General features: G+C 33.9%; 1 protein-coding gene and 1 pseudogene across 1 annotated transcript; both read right to left on the bottom strand.

Annotated features, from left to right (window-relative positions):
* Nucleotides 1–2,491: 2,491 nt before the first annotated feature.
* On the bottom strand, nucleotides 2,492–7,256 carry LOC104743811 (uncharacterized; annotated as a pseudogene).
* Nucleotides 7,257–7,736: 480 nt separating this feature from the next.
* On the bottom strand, nucleotides 7,737–11,376 carry LOC147928394 (uncharacterized). The gene is made up of 4 exons (XM_087486617.1): nucleotides 11,293–11,376; nucleotides 10,330–10,382; nucleotides 9,580–9,657; nucleotides 7,737–8,400 (listed from the first exon to the last, which is right to left on the bottom strand). The coding sequence occupies exons 2-4, from the start codon at nucleotides 10,330–10,332 to the stop codon at nucleotides 8,089–8,091; spliced, it is 393 nt and encodes a 130-aa protein (XP_087342743.1). The 5' UTR covers nucleotides 10,333–10,382; nucleotides 11,293–11,376; the 3' UTR covers nucleotides 7,737–8,088.
* Between the last annotated feature and the right edge of the window lie 3,574 nt (nucleotides 11,377–14,950).

Genomic DNA, 14,950 nt, shown 5'->3' with positions numbered 1-14,950 from the left:
TTTTCCTCCGATTTGGGCAACCAACCTAGGAGTACTCTTTTAATTTATTAATGTTTGGTTGAAAAAAAAAACATAACTCATAAGAGAACCGCGAGGAAACTTTTTTCCTTAATTGTTTGGTAATACATGAAACGATGGCAACCATTTTTTCAGTTAATCAATTATTTACCATATATACTCGTAAAACATACCAATTCCAACATAAACTAACCACCAAAAGTCCTAATGCAGTTCATAAATATATTACCAGAAACTCAACCAAACAAATATCATAAAATTATCAAACATAAAATCTACCAATAAAACAAAAAACAATAAACCGACAAAAACCACCAAAACTAAATCATTTTTCATCATTTTTTCCTTCTCATGATTCCACGGTCATCTCTTTTCTTTTCTTTTTTATAAATATAAAACAAATGCATAAGTATTATCACATATACTTTATGAGGCGATTCTCTCATCAAAATAATTAAGCAGAAGAACACTAATTAGAGTATTCATGATCGATTGTCTAATTTTTTAGTTATGTCCAACAATTTGATGATGTTTTACCTAAAAATAGAAAATAGTTGGAATGAGAAAGGTATTTATAAATAAGTTTTCACATATCGAACAAATGATTATAAGAGTGTCGTGTTATATCATTAACTCGATGAGAATGTATCTTTCTTGAGCAAAATTGACTGAGAAATATTTTATAAAATATTTAAATACTTTGTTTCTCATGGTGATACCTTATCAGGTCTTGGAAATGGTGAAAACACTCATCCCTTTGCACAAAATAAAAATATATTTAATTAGTAGTAAGTTATTTATTACATCCAAAATATACATTGAAATAATGTAATAAACGTGTGAAAAGAATATTACTTGTAGGCTTCGCCATTCTATATTCTTCCAACGAGTTTATACCAATAATCCTTCCAGAATGAAGAATGTTACAAGTAAAATTCTTTTAACCCTTTTATTACTTTATTTCAGAATACATTAAGTGTAATAGATAACATTTTAGCATTACTAATTAACTATGGATTCTTATGTGAAATGACATGTGCTCTCCTCATTTGCAAGACCTAACAAAGTTTCACCTTGGGAAATATAGCGTTTAATGCCTTCATCAAACATTTCTCTGTAAATTTTGCTCAAGTAAAACAATTACGTCAACTTAATGAAATTGGTAAAATATAATATTTATATAATTATTTTTTCGATAAGCTAATTTTATACATTTATTTCGAAAAGGACGATGTTGTTATTTTTGTTTGTAATATCTATGTCTTTATCATTTATTCAAATAATTCATACTATATGTTTATCGTTGCAGACTACTTGATCTTATGTATTTTCTTGACAATATTTTTTAAACATATATATATATATATATATATATATATTTATATATATATATTTATATATATATTTTAATTCATTTAATTTAGTAAAGATATGAGTCTACATAATATAGTATTTGTTAGACCAAATATTTTTGAGATTTAAAACAAAAAGATAAAATATGCTTATATTTTTTTTAAAAGGACATTTTAGGTTTCATTTATTTTATATTTTTACTTAGCTTATCATTTACTTTTGGATTTTTTTCAATGTAAAGAAGTAGTATGAAAATTTTTTTAGAATCGATTTATAAAAGAAAATTTAACTTTTTGACAATGATATGTCATATTTACGTCAAATGTAGATGTATTTTGATAAATTCACGAAGAATTGATTTTCATTACTATATTGATCTTCACCACATTTATGAAGAATTAACAACGAATTGTATCGTTTATATATATAAGTTTCTTGTGGTTTAAGGTAAAATTGATTTTAACTATCGGGCAAAATTATATTTAAAAACTTACCATGATTTTTCGTTTACGAAATCATTGAAAGGTGATAGACTCCTAGTGAGGAATCTGCTCTCAAGAACACACTTGCAAGGTCTTGAAGATGATCAGATGGATTGATGATGATCAATGGATCGAAGATACAATAGATTGATCAAATGGAAGGTGAAGGGGTGGTTTATGCAGCGGATTGAAAGAGATGGAATGGTGAAATGATGCAGCGGATGAAAAGGGGATTGAAATGAACTTCCAAGAGAGATGAAAATCTCTTAGACTTCAGGCTCGAATCCAACTTAGATATGACACACTAAGAAGAAAACAAGTTAAGAAGATATTACACACTCCTCAGATCAAACAAGTAGAAAGAAGTTTTTGATTAAAATGTTTGATGGTTTACAAAGAAGAGATACATGGTCTTTAAATAGGGGAAGAGGGGGACGAAATAGAGAAGAGAAAACCCTAGACAACCTTGCAAGTTAAAGTTCAAGCTCATGCAAGATGTCTAGGAAATGACAAAACATTAAATGCATTGTTTTTGAATGAGAAAAGATAGAAAATGGGCCAAAGCTTTGTAATGGGCTTTGGACCACGAATTGGGCTGGCAAAGGGGGCCTCATTAAAAACCTTGTCAAAAAAATCCAATGGGACAAAACTTGACCAAGGGAAAAAGAGCACCAAAGCAACACTTTACCCTTTACCGAGCACCTTGAGCTGTGAGCATGGTGAATGTGGTTTGAGTCACGTCTTCTAGCTTCTTGTCCAACTCCTTAAGTATTGCATTGATGGCTTGGTTGAACCTCTTGGACCGTGACCTTGTAATAGGACCCGCCGGGACGATCAATGCTTCCTCCGCTTCTTCCACTGGTACAAGCTGCTCCTCCGGTGCTTCCTCTGGTTCAAGCTGGTCCTCCGATGCTTCCGCAGGTTCAAGCTGCTCCTCAGGTCCGTGTGGTTCGGTTGAGCCGTCCATGGTTTCATCATCCTCTCCCACTTGAAAAGGATTTGACCTCAAATCCGAATTATCTGCACAATAAGGAAGAAGATCAGAAACGTTGAAATTGCCACTAACTTTGTACTTATCTTGGAGGTCGAGTTGGTAGGCATTGTTGTTGATTCTTTTAAGCACTGTGAATGGTCCATCAATCCTCGGCATTAGTTTGGATGCTCGCTCCTCCGGGAAACGCTCCTTCCTAAGATGAACCCACACTTGATCACCCTCATTGAAGATGACCTCTTTACGCCCTTTGTTCGCATACTTCTCCTTAGCCTTTTTATGAACCTGTTTGACTAATTCGGCCTTTTTCTTGCCATCAAGACTTGATCTCTCACTCAAAGGTAAAGGCATTAGATCCAAAGGAGAAGTGGGGTTGAACCCATAAACAATTTCAAAAGGAGAAAACTTAGTCGCAGAATGCATAGAATAATTATAAGCAAATTCAACATGCGGCAAGCAATCCTCCCAAGTCTTTAGGTTCTTTTTAATGAGCACACGCAACAAAGTGGACAGAGTTCTATTGACAACTTCAGTTTGACCATCAGTTTGCGGATGACATGTAGTAGAGAAAAGCAATCTAGTTCCTAACTTAGACCACAAAGTTTTCCAAAAATAACTAAGGAACTTAGTATCACGGTCAGAAACTATGGTTTTAGGTATACCATGCAAACGAACAACTTCTCTAAAGAACAAGCTAGCAACATGAGATGCATCATCAGTTTTATGACATGGAATAAAATGCGCCATTTTAGAAAAGCGATCAACCACCACAAAAATAGAATCCTTACCTGCCCTAGTCCTAGGCAATCCAACCACAAAATCCATAGATATATCAGTCCAAGGATGCAAAGGAATAGGTAAAGGGGTATACAAACCGTGGGATTGAACCTTAGCCTTAGCTTGTTTACAAGTAGCACATCGCTCACATAGGCGTTCAACATCTCTATTCATGTGTGGCCAGTGAAAGTGTTCTTGCATCACCTTATAGGTCTTAGCAACTCCAAAGTGACCCATCAGACCTCCTCCATGTGCTTCCCTTAGAAACAATTCTCTCAAAGAAGAGTGAGGCACACAAAGTCTATTTTCAAAGAACAAGTAACCCTCATGGCGATAATACCTTCCAAAAGCGAACTTCTCACAATATTGAAATATTTTGCTAAAATCAGAATCATTAGCATACAATTCTTTTATTTGCTCAAAACCTAGCAACCTTGCATCCAAAGAAGTAAGTAAAACATACCTGCGAGATAATGCGTCAGCTACAACATTATCTTTACCTTTTTTGTACTTGATCACATATGGAAAAGTTTCTATGAATTCGACCCACCGCGCATGACGTTTGTTGAGCTTTTGTTGACCCTTTAAATGCTTAAGAGACTCGTGGTCAGTATGAATGATGAACTCCTTCGGCCATAGATAGTGTTGCCACGTTTGTAGTGCTTGGACCAAAGCGTAAAGCTCTTTGTCGTAGGTCGGATAATTGAGTGTAGCTCCTCCCAGATTCTCACTGAAGAACGCTATGGGCTTATGATCCTGCATCAAAACAGCTCCAATACCTATGCCTGAGGCATCACACTCAATCTCAAAAGTTTTCATAAAATTTGGAAGAATTAAAACAGGGGAATTAGTAAGCTTCTCTTTCAAGGCCTGGAAGGCATTTTCCTGTGCAGCTTCCCATTTGAAACCAACGTCCTTCTTGATGAACTCCGTAAGCGGTGCGGCAATGGTGCTGAAATCCTTGACAAACCGTCGGTAGAATCCTGCTAAACCGTGAAAGCTCCTCACCTCGCTCACATTTGTAGGACTTGGCCAATCTTTGATTGCCTTGACTTTCTCCTCATCAACCTTGATTCCATCTGCAATTACAACAAAGCCTAGGAAAACAAGATTATCTGTGCAAAAGGTGCACTTCTTAAAGTTTGCATAAAGCTTTTCCTTGCGAAGCAAATCCAAAACAAGTTTAAGATGCATGACATGATCATTTAAATTTTTGCTATAAACCCAAATGTCATCAAAATAAACCACAACAAATACTCAAATATGCTTCCTAAGGACATGATTCATCAACCTCATGAAAGTACTAGGCGCATTAGTTAAACCAAACGGCATGACTAACCATTCATATAACCCTTGTTTGGTTTTAAAAGCTGTTTTCCACTCATCACCTTCTTTCATGCGAATTTGATGATATCCACTTTTAAGATCAATTTTAGAAAAGATGCTAGAACCATGCAATTCATCAAGCATATCATCTAATCTAGGGATAGGATGGCGATACTTAACCGTTATGTTGTTTATGGCTCGGCAGTCCACGCACATTCGCCAACTCCCATCTTTCTTTGGTACTAGCAACATTGGAACGGCACATGGACTCATGCTTTCCCGGATATGTCCTTTGTCCATCAGCTCGTTCACTTGTCTTTCAAGCTCCTTTGTTTCAACTGGGTTGGTGCTATAAGCTGGTCGGTTTGGTAGAGCGGCTCCCGGTACAAAGTTAATTTGATGCTCGATCCCTCGGATAGGCGGTAAACCAATGGGATTATCCTCCGGAAACACGTCCTTATACTCTTGCAAAACCAATTCAACTTTACTCGGCAGCACCGGTTTGGGGTTAGTAGAACAAGCAAGAGTTTCTTGTAAACAAAAAGTAAACTGTTGTGACTTACCTTGCTCTTACCCTTTGTATCGATTGGTTCAGTTTGTTTGGCGGTTTGCTGTCTCATGCTCAGCTGATCTAGGTAGACCTCATGCGGCGTCATTGGAATGAGAGTCGTCTTTTGGCCATTATGTTCGAAGGTGTGTCGGTTGGTGAAGCCATCGTGATGAACTTGTCGGTCAGATTGCCACGGTCGTCCAAGAAGAATGTGGCTGGCGTCCATCGGTAATATGTCACACATGATTTCGTCCTGATACTTACCAATTGAAAGCGGCACCTTGACTTGCTCCTTGACAGACATCTCACCTTTCTCATTGAGCCATTGTAGTTCATACGGTTTTGGATGCTTAAGCACTTCTAGACCAAGTTTCTCCACCATAGTCCTGCTAGCAACGTTAGTACAACTACCACCATCGATAATTAAACGACATACCTTATCTTTGACAATACATCGCGTGTGGAACAAGTTTTCCCTTTGCGCTTGCTCCTCAGACTTAGTTAGAACACTCAGCAATCTCCTAGCAACAAGCAGCTCTCCTTTAGCTGGGGCTTCCAAACTCTCGTCCAATGAGTCGTTTTCCGAACGCTCATCTGCAGACTCAATCTCGCCGTTGTCTTTAAGAACCATGATCCTTTTGTTGACACATTCGCTTGCGTAATGCCCAAGTCCTTGACACTTAAAGCAACGAATATCCCTTGTCCTCGTAATCACCTCCTTACCCTTACCTTTCGGGTCTGAATCTATTGGTTTCGGCTTGATGAATGGCTTGTAGTCCTTCTGGTAGTCGGGCTTGTCCTCCTTGTGGTAACTTGACTTACCTGAGTTGTAGCTGGTCTTAGCGATGTTGTAGCTGGATCGAGAGTTCTTCCTCTTGATTTGCTGTTCAAACAAGACTGCCTTGTGAAGCATCTCCTCGATTTCCACATAGTGCTGGGTCTCTAGACGATCTTGGATTTCTCGGTTAAGACCTCCCATGAATCGTGACATCATAGCTTCTCCATCCTCATGAATATCGGCTCTGAGCTTCAGGGTTTCCATTTCCTTGAAGTACTCTTCAACTGACCTGCTTCGTTGAACCAAATTCTTCAAACGCTGATGAAGATCACGATGATAGTAACTCGGCACAAACCTCCTACGCATGACGGTTTTCAGCTGGTTCCATGTCTCGATCGGTATGTCTCTGGTACGTCTGCGGCTGGTAACAAGCTGATCCCACCAACTTAGAGCATAGTCGTAGAACTCGGTAGCAGCAAGTTTAACCTTGTTAACCTTGGTGATTTCTTGACAAACAAAGACTAATTCGATTTTCTGCTCCCACTCCAAGTAGGTATCCGGGTTGCTGGTTCCGTGAAAGACAGGGATCTTGCACTTGAGGCCTCCCAAAGGATCTCTTGGCACTGGACGTTCTCATCGACGCCTCCGCTGACTTCCGTGTGAAGAACCGTGGCTGTAGTACTCCCTAGTCTCGTCATTAGGTCTTGGTTCCTCCTGGTTCGGCCGTTGATGCTGATTAACTCCCCGGTTGGTTTGATTCAAGTTAAGAGCGCCAAATCTTGCATCAAGCATGGTCATGACAGACTTAAGGATCTTCTTTTCCAAGCTAGAAGTTGATGACTCTTCCTCTTCTGATGTCACCATGGTTCCTGAAAAGAAAAAACAAAGATCCACCAGTAAATAGTTCTAAAAACACGTAAATGAAAACAGATCTGGGAAAATTATGAAAACGAATCCAAAAATTCTCAAATCAATTTTCAAAAATACTAAACTCAAAGACGATCCAAACTCAATTAATTTCGTAATTTTTGGACGAGTAAAACATTTTATAAAACTCTTGTAAGATGAAGCGACAGATCTGAAAATAACAGAAAACTGACGATTGGAATTCAAAACCTGATTGCAAACCGGTTGCTCTGATACCACATGATAGACTCCTAGTGAGGAATCTGCTCCCAAGAACACACTTGCAAGGTCTTGAAGATGATCAGATGGATTGATGATGATCAATGGATCGAAGATACAATAGATTGATCAAATGGAAGGTGAAGGGGTGGTTTATGCAGCGGATTAAAAGAGATGGAATGGTGAAATGATGCAGCGGATGAAAAGGGGATTGAAATGAATTTCCAAGAGAGATGAAAATCTCTTAGACTTCAGGCTCGAATCCAACTTAGATATGACACACTAAGAAGAAAACAAGTTGACAAGATATTACACACTCCTCAGATCAAACAAGTAGAAAAAAGTTTTTGATTAAAATGTTTGATGGTTTACAAAGAAGAGATACATGGTCTTTAAATAGGAGAAGAGGGGGACGAAATAGAGAAGAGAAAGCCCTAGACAACCTTGCAAGTTCAAGTTCAAGCTCATGCAAGATGTCTAGGAAATGACAAAACATTAAATGCATTGTTTTTGAATGAGAAAATATAGAAAATGGGCCAAAGCTTTGTAATGGGCTTTGGACCACGAATTGGGCTGGCAAATGGGGTCTAAAAATTTTATTTAGGCCTCATTAAAAACCTTGTCAAGAAAACCCAATAGGACAAAACTTGACAAAGGGAAAAAGAGCACCAAAGCAACACTTTACCCTTTACCGAGCACCTTGAGCTGTGAGCATGGTGAATGTGGTTTGAGTCACGTCTTCTAGCTTCTTGTCCAACTCCTTAAGTATTGCATTGATGGCTTGGTTGAACCTCTTGGACCGTGACCTTGTAATAGGACCCGCCGGGACGATCAATGCTTCCTCCGCTTCTTCCGCTGGTACAAGCTTCTCCTCCGGTGCTTCCTCTGGTTCAAGCTGGTCCTCCGATGCTTCCGCAGGTTCAAGCTGCTCCTCAGGTCTGTGTGGTTCGGTTGAGCCGTCCATGGTTTCATCAAAAGGGGTGCTTTCCTTTATGGATATCTGCACATATAGGAAATTCTTCATAAGATTCTTCCATTGTAAGAGATGCTTCCACTCTGGATCCGTCTATTTATTTTTCATAGTTTGTATTCTACAAGATAAACAAAATATTGATTAATAAACAAATTAAAAAATACTGTAACATATATTAAACAAAATATTGATTAAAAACTTATTCAACAAATTTGCCATATTATTTTAAACTCCTAACATATATTTTGAGAAAGTTTATGTCCCACATATAAGTTTTAATGAAATATCTTGCTCAATATAAATAATAAATACAAATAAATAAAGAGAGATATTTGAATAGATGGTATTCATAAATTTCAATGTGCAAAATAATTTCAAATCAACTTAAGAAAATATATATACGACTAAATGGATGGATAGCCAAAAGTTGTTAAGATCCAGATATATTATTCTTCTAAAATATATTTTTGCTTAAAAATAACCTGGGAAATAATTCATCAAACTTCTTAGAAAAAAATAATTCACGCTAAATCTAAAAAAACTGTAATATTATTCTAATGGTTTGGCCACCAAAATTTGTTGCAAAAAAATTAACATGAATAGATTTTTGTTCTAAAAAATTAGTTTATTTAAAAAGATATATAATATGGTGGCAAAAATTTGATGAAATAAACAAACTCAAAACTTATGAAAACAAATTCGGGTTGAAAAAATATTCATCTAGAATCTAAGAACATGATGCTTCGAAAATTAAAATGAAAAAACAATTAAAATCAATATACTAATTATGTCAATTCGAGATAATTGCAATAAAACAAAGTATAATTAATTATACAGTTTCGCACAAATTCATTACTGTCTGAGTGCAAAAATCTGTTGAAAAACTTATGAAAGTGGTTTTATATTTAAAAGAAAACGTTTGTAGGTAGTTAATAAGATCATTAAGATATTTTACATGTAGGCTTCGCCATGTAGTTGTATTAAATAATGTAATAAACGTGTGAAAATAATATTTTACTTGTAGGCTTCGCCATTCTATATTCTTCCAACAAGTTTATACCAATAATCGTTCTAGAATGACGAATCTTACAAGTAAATTCTTTTAACCCTTTTATTACTTTATTTCAGAATACATTAAGTGTAATAGATAACATTTTAGCATTACTAATTAACTATGGATTCTTATGTGAAATGACATGTGCTCACCTCATTTGCAAGACCTAACAAAGTTTCACCTTGGGAAATATAGCGTTTAATGCCTTCATCAAACATTTCTCCATTTCTCTGTAAATTTTGTTCAAGTAAAACAATTTCGTCAACTTAATGAAATTGGTAAAATATGATAAGCTAATTTTATACATTTATTTTGAAAAAGACGATGTTGTTATTTTTGTCTGTAATATCTATGTCTTTATCATTTATTCAAATAATTCATACTATATGTTTATCATTGCAGACTATTTGATCTTATGTATTTTCTTGACAATATTTTTTAAACATATATATATATATATTTAAAGTCATTTAATTTAGTAAAAATATTACTCTACATAATATAGTATTTGTTAGACCAAATATTTTCCAGATTTAAAACAAAAAGATAAAATATGCTTATATTTTTTTTAAAAGAAAATTTTAGGTATCATTTATTTTATATTTTTACTTTATTTATCATTTACTTTTGGATTTTTTTCAGTGTAAAGAAGTAGTATGAGAAATGTTTTAGAATCGGTTTATAAATGAAAATTTAACTTTTTGACAAGGATATGTCATATTTACGTCAAATGTAGATATATTTTGAATAATTCACGAAGAATTGATTTTCATTACTATATTGATGTTCACCACATTTATGACAAATTAACAACGAATTATAGCGTTGATATACATAAGTTTCTTGTGGTTTAAGGTAAAATTGATTTTAACTATCAGGCAAAATTATATTTAATAACTTACCATGATTTTTCGTTTATGAAATCATTGAAAGGGGTGCTTTCCTTTCTGGATATCTGCACATATAGGAAATTCTTATAAGATTCTTCCATTGTAAGAGATGCTTCTATTTCATTACTCTGGATCCGTCTATTTATTTTTCATAGTTTGTATTCTATAAGATAAACACAATATTGATTAATAAACAAATTAAACAATACTATAACATAGAAAAACTTATTCAACAAATTTGCAATATTATTTTAAACTCCTAACATATATTTTGAGAAAGTTTATGTCCCACATATAAGCTTTAATGAAATATCTAGCTCAATGTAAATAATAAATACAAATAAATAAAGAGAGATATTTGAATAGATGGTATTCATAAATTTTAATGTGAAAAATAATTTCAAATCAACTTAAGAAAATATATATATGACTAAATGGATGGATAGCCAAAAGTCGTTAAGATTCAGATATATTATTCTTCTAAAATATATTTTTGCTTAAAAATAACCTGGGAAATAATTCATCAAACTTCTTAGAAAAAAATAATTCATGCTAAATCTAAAAAAACTGTAATATAATTCTAATGGTTTGGCCACCAAAATTTGTTGCAAAAAAATTAACATGAATAGATTTTTGTTCTAAAAAATTAGTTTATTTATATATAATATGGTGGCAAAAATTTGATGAAATAAACAAACTCAAAACTGATGAAAACAAATTCGGGTTGAAAAAATATTCATCTAGAATCGAAGAACATGATGCTTCGAAAATTAAAATGACAAAACAATTGGAATCAATATACTAATTATTTCAATTCGAGATAATTGCAATAAAACAAAGTATAATTAATTATACAGTTTCGCACCAAATTCATTATTGTTTGAGTGCAAAAATCTGTTGAAAAACTTATGAAAACAGTTTTATATTTAAAAGAAAACGTTGGTAGGTAGATAATAAGATCTTTAAGAGATTTACCATGATATTTTACATGCATGAGCAAGTAAATATATCTTATATACCAAATAAGCAAGCAAAAATAAAGAACTCAACTGAATAGACAGAAAGCATCTCTACATCTATTTGTTTTTATATAAATTTCTAAATGATAATTAGATTTTTGGTTGGATTTTTTCCTCCTTTTGGTTAATATTAATTATTAAATGTGAGATTTATTACCATTAGACACTCTTGTTTTAAAGTAATAAATTTAAAAATAGTAAAAGTGAATAAATCTCAGTGTGAAAAATGTGGACTGTGGACCACAAAGATTTTTTTCCTTGTTTAAGATATATATGATTTGTTTTGCTCTCTTTTATTTAGTTTTTAATTGTTATTAGATTATTCTTTTATTTAGTTTTTAATTGTTATTGGATTTATTATCATTTAAAAATTAAGTTTACATGATATAGAAGTTATGTACTCTCATGTTTTCCATTAAAACATTTCTTTCAAGATCTTTGTTTCCTATACCCCTTTTTAGTGTTTTATCATAGTCATTTTGGTGTAAATCATTTTCTTGAAAAACAAAATTAATATCAACTTAAAACAATAGTTGTTAGACATGTTTGTAGTAAAAGACAGTTGTTTGAAAAGTTTGTCTACAAATGACGAACAAATAAAATATCAAAGAATATTTATGCACACCAATTTCATGAATGATATTTACTATTGAAACAACCCAACTCATTTTTTTAATAATAATAATAACCTAATTAAATACCCCATAATATTTAATTATAAACCCAAACAATTAACCAACAACAAATGAATATAAAGCAAACATCAACATGCACATTGGAAACATAAACCAAACTAGACCCTAGATCATCCTCCTCCTCATCGCCATGATTCCACGCTACACATTACCTGTACCACAAACACAATGAGATGCGTGAGTATTATCTTAAATACCTAGTGAGGCGATCCTCCCATCTATGAGCTATACACAAAAGCAAATCAAGAGTACAACCACAAATAAAATATAAAAAACCAGCCATTAAACTGAACACTCAATAACATATTCACCACACCTACACAACATCATACAAAATAAGTCATATAACCCAATTGCTCAGATAAGCTCATGGTCACGCACTCACCTTAACAAGCTGATTCTAACAACAAATATAACCAGGAGATACTCTCTTTGCATCTAAAACAGTCCAGAAACGTCCTACAACAAATTACACAACCAAAAACAACCTTGAAGCAAACCAGACAGAAACATCAGAAAAGAGCAGTCTCAAAGACAAAACTCTAAAATAAAAACCAACCGTTAACTTTCCAATCCCTCCGGTGCAACGCAAGGCCTAGACGTCAAGAGGTTTCCCACAAAATTGCAGCACAATCGGATTTCATCAGAAACCGCAATCGATCCCGAAACACCCGCTGGACTCAATCCGCGATTGAGAAGAAACGCCCCACAAAACTACCGATATATCCTAGAATATTAACTCAAATTCATTTCTGTAAAATGTAGAGTGTACTAAAATCTCTTAGCAACAACCCTACCAAAAATAAATACCGTTCGAAACGATTTATGCAGTCTGATCCTCCTTCTCCAAAACCCTAACAATTCTGTTTTCTCTCTTACTATAAAGAAAAAGGTTTGATCTCCTTTACACCAAATAACCAAGAGTTTTCTCTCTTTCTCTCCCTCTCTCTGAAAACAATGTCGACAATAGCAAAAGAAATAGGGAAGAGGCGTGATTTATGTGGGAGATTAGGAGGTTTTGGTTTAATTAGATTAAACATGGATTTAATTAACCCGAAATTAATTAAAATCTACTCATTTGGTTTATTCAACACAACCCAAAGTATAATTCTGGAACACAGATGTTACAACTATATTTAAGTGTTATATTTTTAGTATCATCTTTAAAACGACCCAATCCAGGTTCTTTTTAATCAATTATTTATTAGCCTCATAATTACTAATCAATTAAAACATGCCATCAAACCATCAATCAAACCAGCGATGAACTAAACCAATAACATAAAGCCAGTTAACCAACATGTGTCATAAAAAAGAATCAAGACCAGCAGCATAAATGTCAGTCATAAAGAAAAATAATTCCATAAACTAACATCCTAATAATATATATAAAACATAACAATCACAACACCAATGTGTGCTACAGTGTAGGCAGCTAATTAGATATCTCTTTTGAACAGGGTTCAGTTGGTTCCTAAGAAGGATGAGGGGTTGATTAGTGCTTCCAAGGATTTAGGTTATGAGTATCAAGTATCCGCTAATGGGTCTATTCTTGTGCATTGGGTGGGGGGTCTTCGTGCCCAAGGAAAAAAGTTTGAGGTAGAAGATTATAAGTGAGGCTCATGCAAGCATGTTTTCGATTCATCTAGAGGAGACCAAGATGTACCTAGATATGAAGAGGTACTATCATTGGATTGTGATGAAAAAGAATGTCGCAAACTTAGTCGCAACTTGCGATATGTGCTAGTTAATGAAGGCTGAGAATCAGGTTCCAACTGGATTGTTGCAGAGTTTATTTATCCTATAGTGGAAGTGAGGTAATTAGGATTGATTTTGTAGTAAGGTTGCCAACTTCACGAACCCAAAATACTATTTGGGTTATTCTGGACTGTCGAACCAATTTAGCATATTTTCTAGCCATTAGGAAGACCGTTAGTACACAAGTTTTTACTAAAAAAATATATGTGAATGAGATAGTGAGGCTCCATGGAGTGCCCGAAAAGATAGTGTCAGAAAAAGATTCTAAATTAACTTTTGTAACGCACAGACCGCCACTTTTCTTAATGGGTCTCACATCCTCTCTAGGTCCGTGATGTCAAAGAAAGATGTGAGCTCATTTTACATATGACACTTCTTGTTGTAATGTTAGTTAGGACTTGAATCGAGACTTGTAGAGTATTGATAATATATATTCACTAGGAGTAGTCCTGTGCGTTGTACAATTTTATTTATATTATTATTATTTCCTGTTTAGAGTAATTTGCGATTAGTTTGTTTTTCTGAAATATGTACTTGTTGGACAATATGGAATTGTGTAATTGATATTGTTTTCTTGTCGATGTGATTATTTGATTTTGAAAATGAGTTGGTTGTGGGATTGTGTTGTCGTTGAGTTCATTTCATACTACAGTAGTACAATGCATAGAGAATATAATCCATATGTTTTTTTGGAATGATTGTAATTTTTTGGGATTTGATTGATTGTTTGTTGATGGTGTTGGTATTGCTATGTATATATAGGGACATATGTTGTGGGATGTGGTTATGTGACTTTGCAAATCTTTACCATTTAATTGTCATTATTACTCCCTTTGGGTTTTTAGTTGTCGTTGTAGATTTAAATTTTTGTTTCATATTACTTGTCGTTTTATATTTACGATGCAAATTTATGAATCAAATATAAGCTCTATAAGTTTTTTTTTTCTGTTTTATCAAATAAAATGGTGTGTTAATGAACGATAAAGCGTATACTTTAACTATTTTCTTAATATGTGTGAAATTATCTAGTATAATTAATAATATGAAGCATAAGAAAAATTTGTTATTCATTGTTTTTGTGTGCTTATTCTTTTAGTTGTTGGACTGTATGAGTTGTTACATATTTGTATATATTTGGATGATTAGTTTCATTTCCATGGT

This window comes from Camelina sativa, chromosome 14 (assembly GCF_030686135.1).
Source record: "Camelina sativa cultivar CO46 ecotype springtype chromosome 14, ASM3068613v1".
Classification (NCBI taxonomy): domain Eukaryota; kingdom Viridiplantae; phylum Streptophyta; class Magnoliopsida; order Brassicales; family Brassicaceae; genus Camelina; species Camelina sativa.
This window is presented reverse-complemented; position numbering and strand designations above follow the sequence as displayed.